Source organism: Thermobia domestica, chromosome 2, assembly GCF_964235325.1.
Source record: "Thermobia domestica chromosome 2, izTheDome1.hap1.1, whole genome shotgun sequence".
NCBI classification, from domain to species: Eukaryota; Metazoa; Arthropoda; class Insecta; order Zygentoma; family Lepismatidae; genus Thermobia; species Thermobia domestica.
Window position 1 is genome coordinate 358269104 of NC_137455.1, and position 13001 is coordinate 358282104.

Below are 13001 nucleotides of genomic sequence, written 5' to 3' on the forward strand. Positions count from 1 at the left end.
AATGCAGCAAACTACAATTTGTTTGGCTGCATTTATCTGTATGGTAGTTTTCATCAGGTAGATCAAACTGAATCGCTAGTCAAAACATGGTAATAGAAAATGGTACAATTAAGTTCGTTGGAGAAATCAAACGAAAGAAGTATTAGCGAAGGACACGTGGAAAGCAGTGATGAGACATTCAGTCTTACTTAGTGCCGTGCCGTGGAAAATTGGCGTCCGGGGCGAGAGTATACTACGGCGCCCCCATACATATATTCTGAGTAATTTTTCCTATCTTTTATCCTATTTTCTCTCCCGAATTTTGCGCCCCTTTACTTCGGCGCCTGGGGCCGCCGCCCCGCTCGCCACCCCTCCCCACGGCATGGTACTGATTAATAAGTCTAAATATTCAGCTAGCAGCAAAGTAAGGTTAAAACTCAATAGCGCACGATGTCCTTCATAAAAATTACATCTTCCTGCCTACAAAAGTTAACTGCTATAACAATTAAAATTTGTTGATCAGCCTCAAGATACCGGTTCGCTTTCGGTATGTTAGCGAAGACTAGTGGCAACAACAGCTTTCTTCAGAAGGTAATATTTACCGATCACGACATCCTTCTATCTAAGGACTTGTCAACAGAGATATTTAGTAACTATAGAATCTGAATATTTAGAAATACTTTAGCAGCGAGAGAGACTGAATGACACGATTGTTTGGTTTCGTCTGTAAATCATTAGCTCTTTCTTTTTGATACGCATGTGTGTTCAGTAGGATAAATGATCCGGCATTATGTCATTCAGATAGGCAAAACTAGTGCTCTCAACGGGTCGGGTCGGGTTGAAGACCGATCCGACCCGACCCGTGACCCGAATTGACTGACCCGACACAATGACCCGACCCGACCCGACTGACCCGAACCGTGATCCGACCTGATTGACCTGACCCGACAACCCGGCCCGAGCTGACCCGGTTGACCCGACCCGACAACCCGACCCGAGCTGACTCGACTGACCCGACCCGACAACGCGACCCGAGCTGACTCGACTGACCCGAGTATCCTGACCCGACAACCCGACCCGAGCTGACCCGACTCACCCGACCCGACAACCCGATCCGAGTTGACCCGACCCGAGCTGACCCGAACCGAGTCGGGTCGGGTCGGATCAACCCGATCCGTTTGAGAGCACTATGGTCACGATACTGGGTGAACGCCAAAATGCACTCACATTGGGAATTAAACCCGGACCACGTGTACCGAAGTCTTACACGTTAACCACTAGCTAGATCAAGCGGGGGATTTGTATATGCATCTTAATGAATATTTGGCACTTTTGAGGTTTGGTTATTTCTTTTTATAACTGATACCAATGTCCCACGTGGGAGAAATTTATTTTTTTCTTGCTTTAGTTCTATGTGACGAAATTTTTCTTCAAGGTCAGTGTTCTCGGAAGTCAGTAGCAAGAGTCTCTTGGCAGAGACAAAAGGAAATCGTTTAACTACAATGATAAGGGTTGAGGAAGCAGGAGAACACCTGTGATTTTTTCCAACCCTTCAACTTTCATTCCAAAATAGATTCTTATGATTCCGAGACCCGCGCCACTTTGATTTTTCTTTCTCGGTAATTAAAACGTATTTTACAGTATATATAGTTGCACGTAAGAAGATACATAATAAGAATTTTGTAATTTAAAATTTAAAAATACAGTATGATTTTTAATTATAAAGTACTAATTTTATTTCATCACTTTCAGCCCAACAAATGAAATTCAAACAATTCGCTCCCTGGGTCTTGATCATCAATACTGCGTCTTATTCCTTGTCTTGCAGTCAAGTCTTGGTCTTGCATTTCGTAGTCTTGGTGGTCTTTCATGCTATACAAGAGCCAAGAATGCTCGCCTCATCGGTAGATGAAGACCAAGTGTGATTTTGATTATGGTCTTTCATACTATACGGAAAGCAAGAAAATATGCTCATCGCAACTTGGTGATCACCAAAACAAGGCCAAGAGCAAGATTACTATGCACTTCGGCTTGCATAGCCAATCTTTATCTTCTTCTTGTATCTATGTTTTTGGGCTTGGTGAAATAAAATGAAATATTCAGTTTAAGGTCCCTCGATTCTGCACCGAGGCTAAGGGATATTGTGACCATGAGAAATGAATGAAATGGTAGAATGAAGAAAGTGGGAGGAAACAGGAAAACTCCGAGAAAACCCACTACACGGCGTTTCTCCACCACAAAGCCTACTTAGCACAAGCTGGGATGGAACCATGGACACCATGCACCAGAGATGAATTCTCTACCACTGAGCCACCGCAGCACTGCTTGGCCTTGGTCGTCCATATCCAATCTTTCTTTTGGCCTTACTTAAACAACTTCTAGTTTTGTTCTAAATCCAGACTCCATATTGGCGTAGATATTAATAATACAGTCGATTGGTAAAATCAATCTTCCACATTTAAAAATTAAAGAACACACAAGTACAAAAATAAGCATTTACCATAAAAGCACTAGCTGCAAGTGTTCAAAATAGATTTATGGTTTCTATAAAATCAATTGAAAATTGCTATTTTTAATTAGGCAGCAAGTGAAAAACAGCAGTTTTCGACTCCATCCGAGTTTAAGCTCAACCTAAACTCAGTTGACCAAAGTAAACCGACGCGACTGACCCGAGCTGACCCGACTAACCCGACCCGAGGGACCCGACCCGATCCGTAACCCGACCCGTTTGAGAGCACTAGGCAAAACTCGTCTTCCATCAGGAGAAGCGCCCCCTCGTTACGCTAGACGAATGCTTCCCAGGAAGATGGATGCGGCATTCTTGACCTGTTTAATGGCCTCCCAACCAAGTATGCAGGTTCAATCCTTCTTGATCTTTTCTCTTCAAATAATACATTGTTTATCGAATTTTAGTAAAATATTTGATGGATTTACGTCATAGAGGTGGCCAGAAAAGGGTTTATAGCTAGATGTTCTCCCCCTTTCGGTAAAACACTTCAAATAATTGTCAATGCTCCATCGATATTGGGACAAAGTTCAGTTTTATTAAATTGATCCTATGAGACATAGCTCAGGATTTTCGAAGTACTTAAACTGTAGTGCATGTGCTTGTCAAAACTCTAGCAAAGGCATTTGTAGACTTTGATCCACACATTATTTCCATGTGTAGACTAAAAGATTCACAGAGGTCTAAATTCTAAATAATAATAATAATAATAATAATAATAATAATAATAATAATAATAATAATAATAATAAATCTTATATTGTGATTTTCATGTGCATCGATCTAATATTGATATTGTTAACTTATACAATGTACAACAGTGAGATTGTGCATTGGATGTTGAACCTACTGTACAAGTAGAATTCAAAACACTAGTACAGGTTATATATATTCTAAGACAGAACAATAAAGAATTAATTGTCAATAATTCCTGTCCTTTTTGAAGGAGTTTCTAAATGGTTTGAGGTAAAACAAATGTGCCCGTGTCCTCAAAAGGGAAAATTTCTCTCATAATAATGCATGTATGTATTTTTGAGTGGACCATTTTTTTCCTATTATGGGATATCCTCTATTGAGAGGTATATGTTAAGAGATATATCACTATATTTGATTTCCAGTCTATTGATTTCAATGTATACCTGTTTTACTTCACACATGACATAGAATTGGTATTTTTAAGTTACGCTTTCGTCCTGTAATGGGTTTTTGTTTACGAACAATAGTATAGTACTTTTTTTTTTTTTTTTTTTTTTTTTTACAGAATCACACAAAAGTATAAGTAGCACGTTAGTAAGTATCTAGTATCAAACGGAGCTAAAGTATTGAAAAATGATTAAAATATAAGTACCACGTTTGTTAAAAAAAATTATGGATGTGATATTTAATTGAATCTTCATGTAATAACGTATAGATCAGTCATGTGAAAATTAGTCTAACGGCAATTACAGTTATATAATCAAGATGGTCGTTTTCAGAAAATGAAATGCAATTTCTAGCATAAAGTCCTATGATTATGCTCGGAGGCTAAGGGAAATGAAGTGAAAAAAAGGAAATGATGAAATGAAGAAAGTGAGAGGAAACGGGAAAACTCTCAGAAAACTCATGCACATCGTGTGTGTCCTCCACAAAGCCCATTTGGGTTGAGCTGGAATCGTACTAGGAATCCTACACACCACGTCGCTTTTAGAATATTTTTTTTTAAGTCAGCGTAATTGTTCAATCTTACACTTGGTTTGTGAGTACCATAGTTACAGGTTTACTTCTATAGATGTTTCAGTAAAACCATTCAAAAAATTCCCATAAGTTTAGTTCCATAAATTATGGTTTTCAAATTTCAGCATTTTGAATATAAAAAGTAAAAATGTAACTCACGAATGTAAAAAAGTTGTTTGCTTAGAACAATTACCCAGCTCGTGGGTTTTCTCCGGATTCTCCCGTTTCCTCCCACTTTCTTCATTCCACCATCTCATTACTTTTTCATAATCACCGTCTCCTTTAGACTAACCGGCATAACTGTGGGACGTTTCATTTTTACTTCACAATACGTGTTATGTCATAACAAAACGCATCGAAATTATCTGAAAAAGACATATAGCAGTTACTTGTCCGAATATATTTCATGGTAACGTTTTCAAATCGATATGATTGGCCCACTACAACAACGTTATTTTATCGGTAACTTTAGTAGTGTTCGCTCTTATACATAACATCATTATGATAATATCGCTTAAAAGGTTAAAGAGGCTTATAATGTCATTTAGTCGTTTTTAGATATTTAATACAAGGCAATAAAGATAACGATTAACGGCTGTAAATATTTGCCCTTAGTGAAATCGGCATCTAACACCAATGAATGAAATTTTCATTTATCGCAAAATTATCTTCATTTCGAGATTCATTATCCTAATCAGGATTAGGAATACTTCACATTAGATTAATTGTTGTTCTTCATGTGAGCCATAGAATTTAAAAAAAAAAACTATAAAAAATATGGTTCCCTGCTAAATATTAAGTAACAGGTTAAAAACCACCTATATAAAGAAATATTTATAACTCATAAAAAATATTGTTTACTTTTAAATAGAACTAATATTCAATACTTACATAAAATATATAGCTGCCGTAATTCCAATTGTAATCAGCAGTTGAACTGTTAGAATTGTGTATACTTTCCGTATAAATCCAGCTCTGATTTTCTTGTCGCTAAACGCCTCGCTAAAAGGAGCATTATTGCTTTCTGAACTGTCGTCAACATCTGCTATGATCTAAAAAAAATAACACGTTCCATTAATGAGAATGTAGAATATTTGGGCAACTCCTTGAAAATTAATATACCTTAGATACATACTTTCATACTTCGAGCTGCCAACCTGTTGTTCTTGTAAGTTCGTTGAAGGTTGAGGTCCCTTTTCAGTACTGAGCTGAATGATACATGAACCTATAGTCTAAAGTGGAGATTGACCACCTTAATATATGCATTTCTTTAGTACTCTCCCATAGATAATCAAACCCGAATCATGTCCACCAAAGGTGCATGCATCGTTCATTAGATAATTGGGAAAGAGCTTAAACTTTATAGTTACAAGTTAAGGGAATAAAGTTTAAAACTTAAACGTCGTAGCTACAAGCTAAAGGAATAAAGCTTAAAACGTAGACTTTGTAGCTACAAGCTAACGAGAAAAAAAGACATAATTTATACATTATAGCTGCTAGTTAAAAGAATAAAACTTAAACTTTATGGCTACAAGCTAAGGATAAAAGCTTAAAACTTAAACTTTATAGCTACAAGCGAAGGGAATAAAGCTTAAAACTTAAACTTTATAGCTACAAGCTAAAAGAATAAAGCTTAACACTTAGAAGCTAACATCGTACAGCTTCAGAAACCTGTGTACAAGAATTAGTACAAAGAAACATTTAATACTGTAATGTAACAGAAAGTTTGGTAAAGAGAAAATTGTTATTTATTTTAGGATGCTTTGATATGTTGTAAATACTCGTAGTTTAGATTTGAAAATAAAGAACAGTCTTTCGTTGGTGTTATTGGTCCATCACATAACGTTTTGGCTAACGGGGAAGCATAAAATCTTACATTTAAATTATGTACCTATAAGATATTCCTTAGCTAGAAAATAAGCCTCGATACCTCACACTTTGCTAAGTATGAAACTTAAGTCGTAAGGGAAATAACCTTTGCCGATTAAACGCAAAAAACATCACACCATCAATAACGAAGTGACCCCGCATAGCGTAGCCGCTAACGCTCTCATCTTCGGTGTGAGCGGTCCAGGGTTCGATTCCCGGTAGGAGCACTTGGTCGAAAATGTGTAAAAACATTTTTTCAGGTAAGCCACCCTGAATAAGGTTATCCTCATTCACACCAAGCAAATGCTGAGGTGGTACCTAACATATAGTTCCCAGGCCGTTTCCTTTCTTCCCCAATTCTTTCCTTCTCCCCGGATAGTGTGCTCGCCGAGAGACGTCATCCCTCAAAACGTGACCCTAGTCCCCTATTATACCCTAGCTGTTCCCCTATTATAAGATATTAACATAAATGATCTGAGCTACGAATGGGTATATAGCAATACTAATGTTGTTTACCTGTAAATAGGCCTATAACTTGCTATAGCTTTGGAAAGATTCACAATATTACGAAAACAAAACTAACCAAAGCGTCAAATATATATTAATAATACTTGTATAACCGTTACGGCAATGTAACATTAACTAACTAAGTAACTAACTCTATGGCCTATGGAACCCGGAGGTTCAATGCCGCGTTCACAAAAGCTCTCCACTGACTTCTATCCTTAGCTAACTGCATCCGGTTTCTACTTTGTATTCCAATCTCTGCGAGATCCATCTTAATATTGTCCTCCCATCTCCGCCTAGGTCTTCCTAATGGTCGTTTTCCGATTGGTCTTTCAGTCAAGACTTTGAAAGCGTTTCTACTTTCTTCCATTCTAGCTACATGACCCGCCCACCTAGGCCTCCTAGACTTGACGACCCTAACAATGTTGGGTAAACCATATAAATTATGTAGTTCCTCTTTATGAAGTTTCCGCCATTCCCCATTCTCGTTCCTCTTGGGTCCGAATATTCGTCTCAGGATCTTGTTCTCAAATACTTTCAGTCTATGTTCTTCCCTCAGAGTAAGTGACCATGTTTCGCAGCCATACAAAACAACAGGCATGATTGCCGTTTTGTATATTTTAAGCTTCAAATTTGTCGACAGAATTCGCGACGACAAGAGATTTTGAATCGAATAGTAACACGAATTCCCTGTTTTTAGTCGACATTTAATTTCTCCGTGAATATGATTTTCCTCTGTTAATATTGATCCTAGGTATTTGAAACTACCCACTTTAACAAAAGTATTATTTAATATTTTAACGCATCCATAATTTGCTGTATTCCGGTCCTGACGCATTTCCATGTATTTAGTTTTATCTGCATTTACTTCTAAACCCATGTCCCTGCAAGCGTTTAATAAGATCTCTGCATTTCTTTCTATTGTTCTCCTATCATCACCTATTAAATTTACGTCATCAGTATATGCCATAAGCTGGTCAATACCGTTCAACTCTAGGCCCTGGTTGTTATCTTTGATTTTCCTTATAGCGTATTCCAGAACGAAGTTAAATAATAATGGCGACAACGCATCTCCTTGTTTCAGGCCATTTTCGACGTGAAAGCTCGTGGACAAAAATTTTCCTACCCGGACTTTACTTTGGGATTCATTTAAACATATCTTAATTAATCTAATTAGCTTTCTCGGTATTGAAAGTTCTGTAAGAACGTTGTATAATGTTTCTCTCCTAACCGAGTCGTACGCCTTTCTAAAATCAATAAATAGTTGCTGTACCGGGGTATTGTATTCCCACTTTTTTTCGAGTATTTGGCGAATGGTAAATATTTGGTCGATAGTTGATCGATTCCGTCTAAATCCGCATTGATAATCTCCAATAATTTCATCTGCGTATGGGGTCAGTCTTGCTAATAGAATATTTGAAAGAATTTTATAGGATGTTGACAGAAGAGAAATGCCTCGATAATTATTACAGTCAGTTTTGTCGCCTTTCTTGTGAATTGGAACAATGATTGATTCTTTCCACTCTTGTGGCAATTCTTCCTTGTTCCAGATAAGGAGAATGAGTTTGTGTTTTTTGCTCCACAATTTTTCGCCTAAAATTAACTCAGTCGGAATTTCATCTACACCCGGAGATTTGTGTTTCTTTAATTTCTTATAGCAGTTTCTACTTCTGTTCGGTTGGGTTCTGGAATATACGGTTCTGCGGTGTGTATCTCCTTTTCTCCACACACACTAGTTTTCGGTTGCGTGTTAAGCAAATCGGCAATGTAACATTGCCTTCATCAAAAACATGAAGGATCAATCCAAGGATAACAAGGTTTGTTCAAGCCAAATTGATTTTTACATTAAAGACCATACCTTAAACTATTTCTCGACATAATTTCCACCAATTTTCAAAACTTGTCAGAGCAAGTCACCAACTTGTCCAAATCTTCCTCAGCGAAACATCCCGCCAGTTTCCGGCAAGTATGCACCGTTTCGTTTGAACGACACCGCAGCGCTAGTGTTGGCGCTCTGAGCATGCGCACTAGCTTCACTGATTCATTGCCTTTCCATTGACGCCAATACGGTTGAATTGCCGTATTGAGTAGTTTTTGATCGGTACTGCTACGTATTTCTTCAAAACGTTATTTGTTTCTAATTAAACGAATAACTTTCTTAACGCAAATTGTTTCTTTACATTCTCTATTATAGCTTGCTTATTGCTACATTTTACATAAAGTTTGCTGCAACTTCCGATTCTGTACTTATACAAGTTATTTCTGTAAATTTTATTTAAATTTACTTTAAATCTAGGATAATGGAGTTTAGTGTATCCTTGTTATAAATTATTTGTGGTATTTTTATTTTTGTTCTTTCGGGAGTAACATGGCGATAAGTTACCAAAAAATCTTTGTTAGATTTTGAATGAAAAATCTGTTTTCCAATGAAAGCATTTCCTTCCATCTCTTCGTTTGAGTATAAATTCTAACAATTTTCCGTTTTCTGTCTTCAGGTCGAAATACCCGCTTCCTTTCTCATTAAATTTAAAATAAGAAATGTATGATTATGCTCCTACCTTTGAAAGAACTTCTTCGTTCTCTCCCAAGAGGAATTTTATGTCATGTTTCTTCGTCACTTTTGCACTTTCATAAAACTTCGTGCTTTTTAAGAGCACTTACTGGCTTTGGTCAAGATTCGATCCGCCTTATGCAGAGTCGTTTTGACGATATGATTAGCGTCATACTAGAAACCTGACTACTGGAGGGAACATATGTTAGTCGAACTCTTTAGCATGCCCCTAATCACGCATCGAAACGACTCTGCATAAGGCCCAAGATGTTTTGTGATAGGTTATTGTCCAAAATTCTACTTCGGCCCAGCAACAAGTGGTACGATTGTTTAATTTGGACATGTAAAATTAACGTCACCTCTTCAGAGAGGTGCTTATCTTTAAAAATTTACTTCTTATCTATGGCGTGGATTGGAACGTGAAAAGCCGTTGTCAACAGAGGCCATTTTGTCATGTCATGAAATATTTTATAAAAAGGTTTAAGCTATATTTCTCGATGACTAAATAGTCTTAATACCTCAACAATTGTGTTTTAAATAGACAAGAGGGATTTTATATAGCCTATTGGAAGAACTGCTTTAATTGTAATGTGGTACATCAGATGGATTACATCTTTATTGTGGATAACTGAAAGACCACCATATTGCCAAAATTACTTATGTACACTCATGTCCAAAATTACTGTTGCATATCTATAACTGTCTTCTTGTAAGAATATAATTTGATAATGATTTTGCAGGGTACTTTTAATACTGATACTATTATATATGCATAATCGGGAAATGAATATGTGTGGTAAATTTCATAGGAAAAGAATTATAAATGCGAAAATCATAATGAGTAAAATAAAATGTTGCTAAATGGACAAGAAAATTTTATTTTTGTTTTATTGTTCTTATTTACTGCTCTTTTGACATGAAATTTGCGACATACATGTCTTTGCCGATTATACACATACCAACTTATAACACCGAGCGAATTCGTTATCAAATTATATTCCTAGAACAACATATTTATAGACATGAGACAATAATTTTGGACATGAGTGTATGTTTCGAGTAGTCATGAGCCCATGCTAACTATTAAGGATAGGCAGCTCTAAACTGAAGATGGAAATATCTTATTCATGTAAGACCGATTTCAAAATGTTGTGGAACTTCTCCGTCTAAATTAGAGAATTTAGTACGTGTTGTCAATTCGCTTTCGTAATGTAGTTGGCCATCTCAGAAGTAGACCTTCTCGTAATTGAAATTTGAAAAGACATTTCCACTGCGAAAACCACAATCAATACAGGGACCGCGGTGGCTCAGTGGTAGAATTTTTACCTCTAGTGGATGAGGTGTCTGGTTCAAGTTCATCTCGCGCCAAGTGGACATTGTGGTGGACAAACACCGTGCACGTGGTTTTCCTCGGGGTTCTTCCACTTCCTTCATTTCACTTTTCATTAAATATCATCATCAACGTCTCTTTCAACCGTCCATGGCATAATCTTGGAACGTTAAACTAAAAGATATCGTTTATTTTACAATCAATAAACCGAATTGTGATGGAACGTACGTCATCATCGAAGGATGTGGTGCCTTGTAATTAGATTGGTTCGTTTTCAGATGTTATGTATTGCAATTGTGTAGAATTAGTTTTCTTGATCCATCTGGATTCTGAATTAGCATAACATTCTCTCTACGGTAACTTAGTTATCTCCTTCCACTTCCCATCATATGTTCTAGCCATGATATGATTTCTTGAATATTAAGTGTTGTATTAGAAAAGTGAAAATGATACACTCCAACGAAGACTTTGGGGCCGCGGTGGCTCAGTGGTAAAACGTTCACCTCTGGTACATGAAGTTCTTGGTTCGATCCCAGCTCGCGCCAAGTGAACTTTGTGGTGGGTAAACACCGTGTGCGTGGGTTTTCTCGAGGCTATTCCGTTTCCTCACACTTCCTTCATTCCATTATTTTATTCATGTCTCATCTTCCCTGTCTCCTTTAGCCTAGCCGGCATAACCGTGGAACGTAAAACCTAAAGATTTCACTTAAGTTTCGTTTTTCCAACGAAGATTTTTTATAATAAATGAGAGGGAATTTCGTTAGTAGCAGTGTTAAGAAAGACATGGAAAATTAGATTAAATCAAATGATCAAAGTAGAAAACAAACAGATGAGGAAAAACTTAAATAATCAAACTGTAGTTGAATTTTAAAAAGTTTTCTAGGGAAAAGAGGATAAGAAATTATTCCCGACTAAAGAGTGTTTGATTGAATATATTAAACAACATGAAGACAAACAAAACAGGTATAAGAAATTATTCGGGACTTAAGAAAATTAGACTGACTGACTGTATTAAACAAAATAAAACGAACAAAAAAGATTAACACTTAACATACATTTGAAAAAGTTATTCCCATTTAAAGAAAAAAAATTTTGGAGAACCTAAATTGAAAATTGAAACATTACCAATGGATGTGCGACTTCACGATAATGTATTTAAATTAAGAGTAGAAATTTGGTGATTTACATTAAAAACACATGTATAAAGACTTAAAGATGTTTTATGTTAATCCTCTAAAAGATTTTACAGCTAAGCAACATACGAAGCAATAATAAACAGAACGCAAATAAGTCTAAACAAACATAATGGTCTAAAACTTAATATCTGTAGCCTAATACTCAGTTGTAAATATAAGAAAAACAAAGAGGTTTAAGACTTTTACGTTACCATATGTAATGCAGAAATACTTGAATCAAACGACTTAAATTAAGTTATAAGTGACAGCAAAAATGAATTAAAGTTTAAAATGGATGAGTTTCAAGCTAGATGATTTTGATGGGTTCTTATGAATACAAGCATTTTAGAACTAACAGTCAGTGAACACAAAAATGCTATTATTAATGTGTGAAATAAAGATGAAAAATGATTCTTATACTTTGTATTTAGATATTTATGTTCTATAAAATCCAATGCCGAAAGAATACTAACAAACGATGAACTACTATTAAATTTAGAATCAAAACTAAAAGGTATTCATTTTCCTGTAAATGGCATTTTAAAAATTGAAAGAAGACCTGATATCTCTGTAAACGTATATACAAATAAGAAAAACAATTTAATTTATCACACATATAACAGACGAAAAAATCATATTAATTTATTGCATATAAAAGAATAAAATGGAGAACTTAAAACACATTTTTGTTGGATTAAAGATTTAAATAGATTGGTTTGTTCTCAATTAACTAAATGGAGAAAGCAAAAGTATTGTTATAGATATTTATCACACTTTTACTCACAACATGCATTAGATAAACATAAGCAACATTGTTCAAATCATGAAGCCGTTAAGATAGAGATGCCGAAAATGGTAGTTACATTAAACTTAAAAACTATCAACATACAATGAAAGTAACATTTGTGATTTATGCTGATTTTGAATGTTTGCTGCATGAGATTAAAGGTTGTAAAGAGTGTTATTCGAAACCTGAGCCATATGCGCAGAAATATCAGCGACATAAACCATCCAGGTTTTGTTATTATATTGTAAAAGGTGATGGAACTAAAACTTATCCGGTTGTACATAGAGGAAAATATGTAGCTAACAAATTCATAGATATGTTAAAGAAAGAAGCTAAAGCAATATCAAACATATATAAAGAAAATAATAAATTACTTTTAACACGAAAACAAAGGAAACAATTCAAGTCTACATATTGTTCTTATTGTAATGAAAAATATACCGAAAAAATCATAAGATTAGACATCATGATCATATAACAAAAACATTTGTAGCTTCTCTGTAATAATTGTCATGTAAAAAGTTAAATTTGGAAGTTGATATATATCATAATACATAAATTGACAGGACATGACTCTCACTTGT

At 35.7% G+C, this 13001-nt stretch overlaps 1 protein-coding gene across 6 annotated transcripts in view; it reads right to left on the reverse strand.

Annotated features, from left to right (window-relative positions):
* The window catches only part of LOC145679884 (protein lifeguard 1-like), a 73139-nt gene that overhangs the window by 39779 nt on the left and 20359 nt on the right, over positions 1 to 13001 (reverse strand). For all 6 annotated transcript variants that reach the window (XR_014130599.1, XM_081750399.1, XM_081750396.1 and 3 more), the window contains one exon: positions 5090 to 5250. Coding sequence is in view for 5 of the 6 variants with exons in the window: in XM_081750399.1 (XP_081606525.1) it covers positions 5090 to 5250 (161 nt within the window). In the remaining variant the exon portion in view is untranslated. The remainder of the gene's footprint in view (positions 1 to 5089; positions 5251 to 13001) is intronic.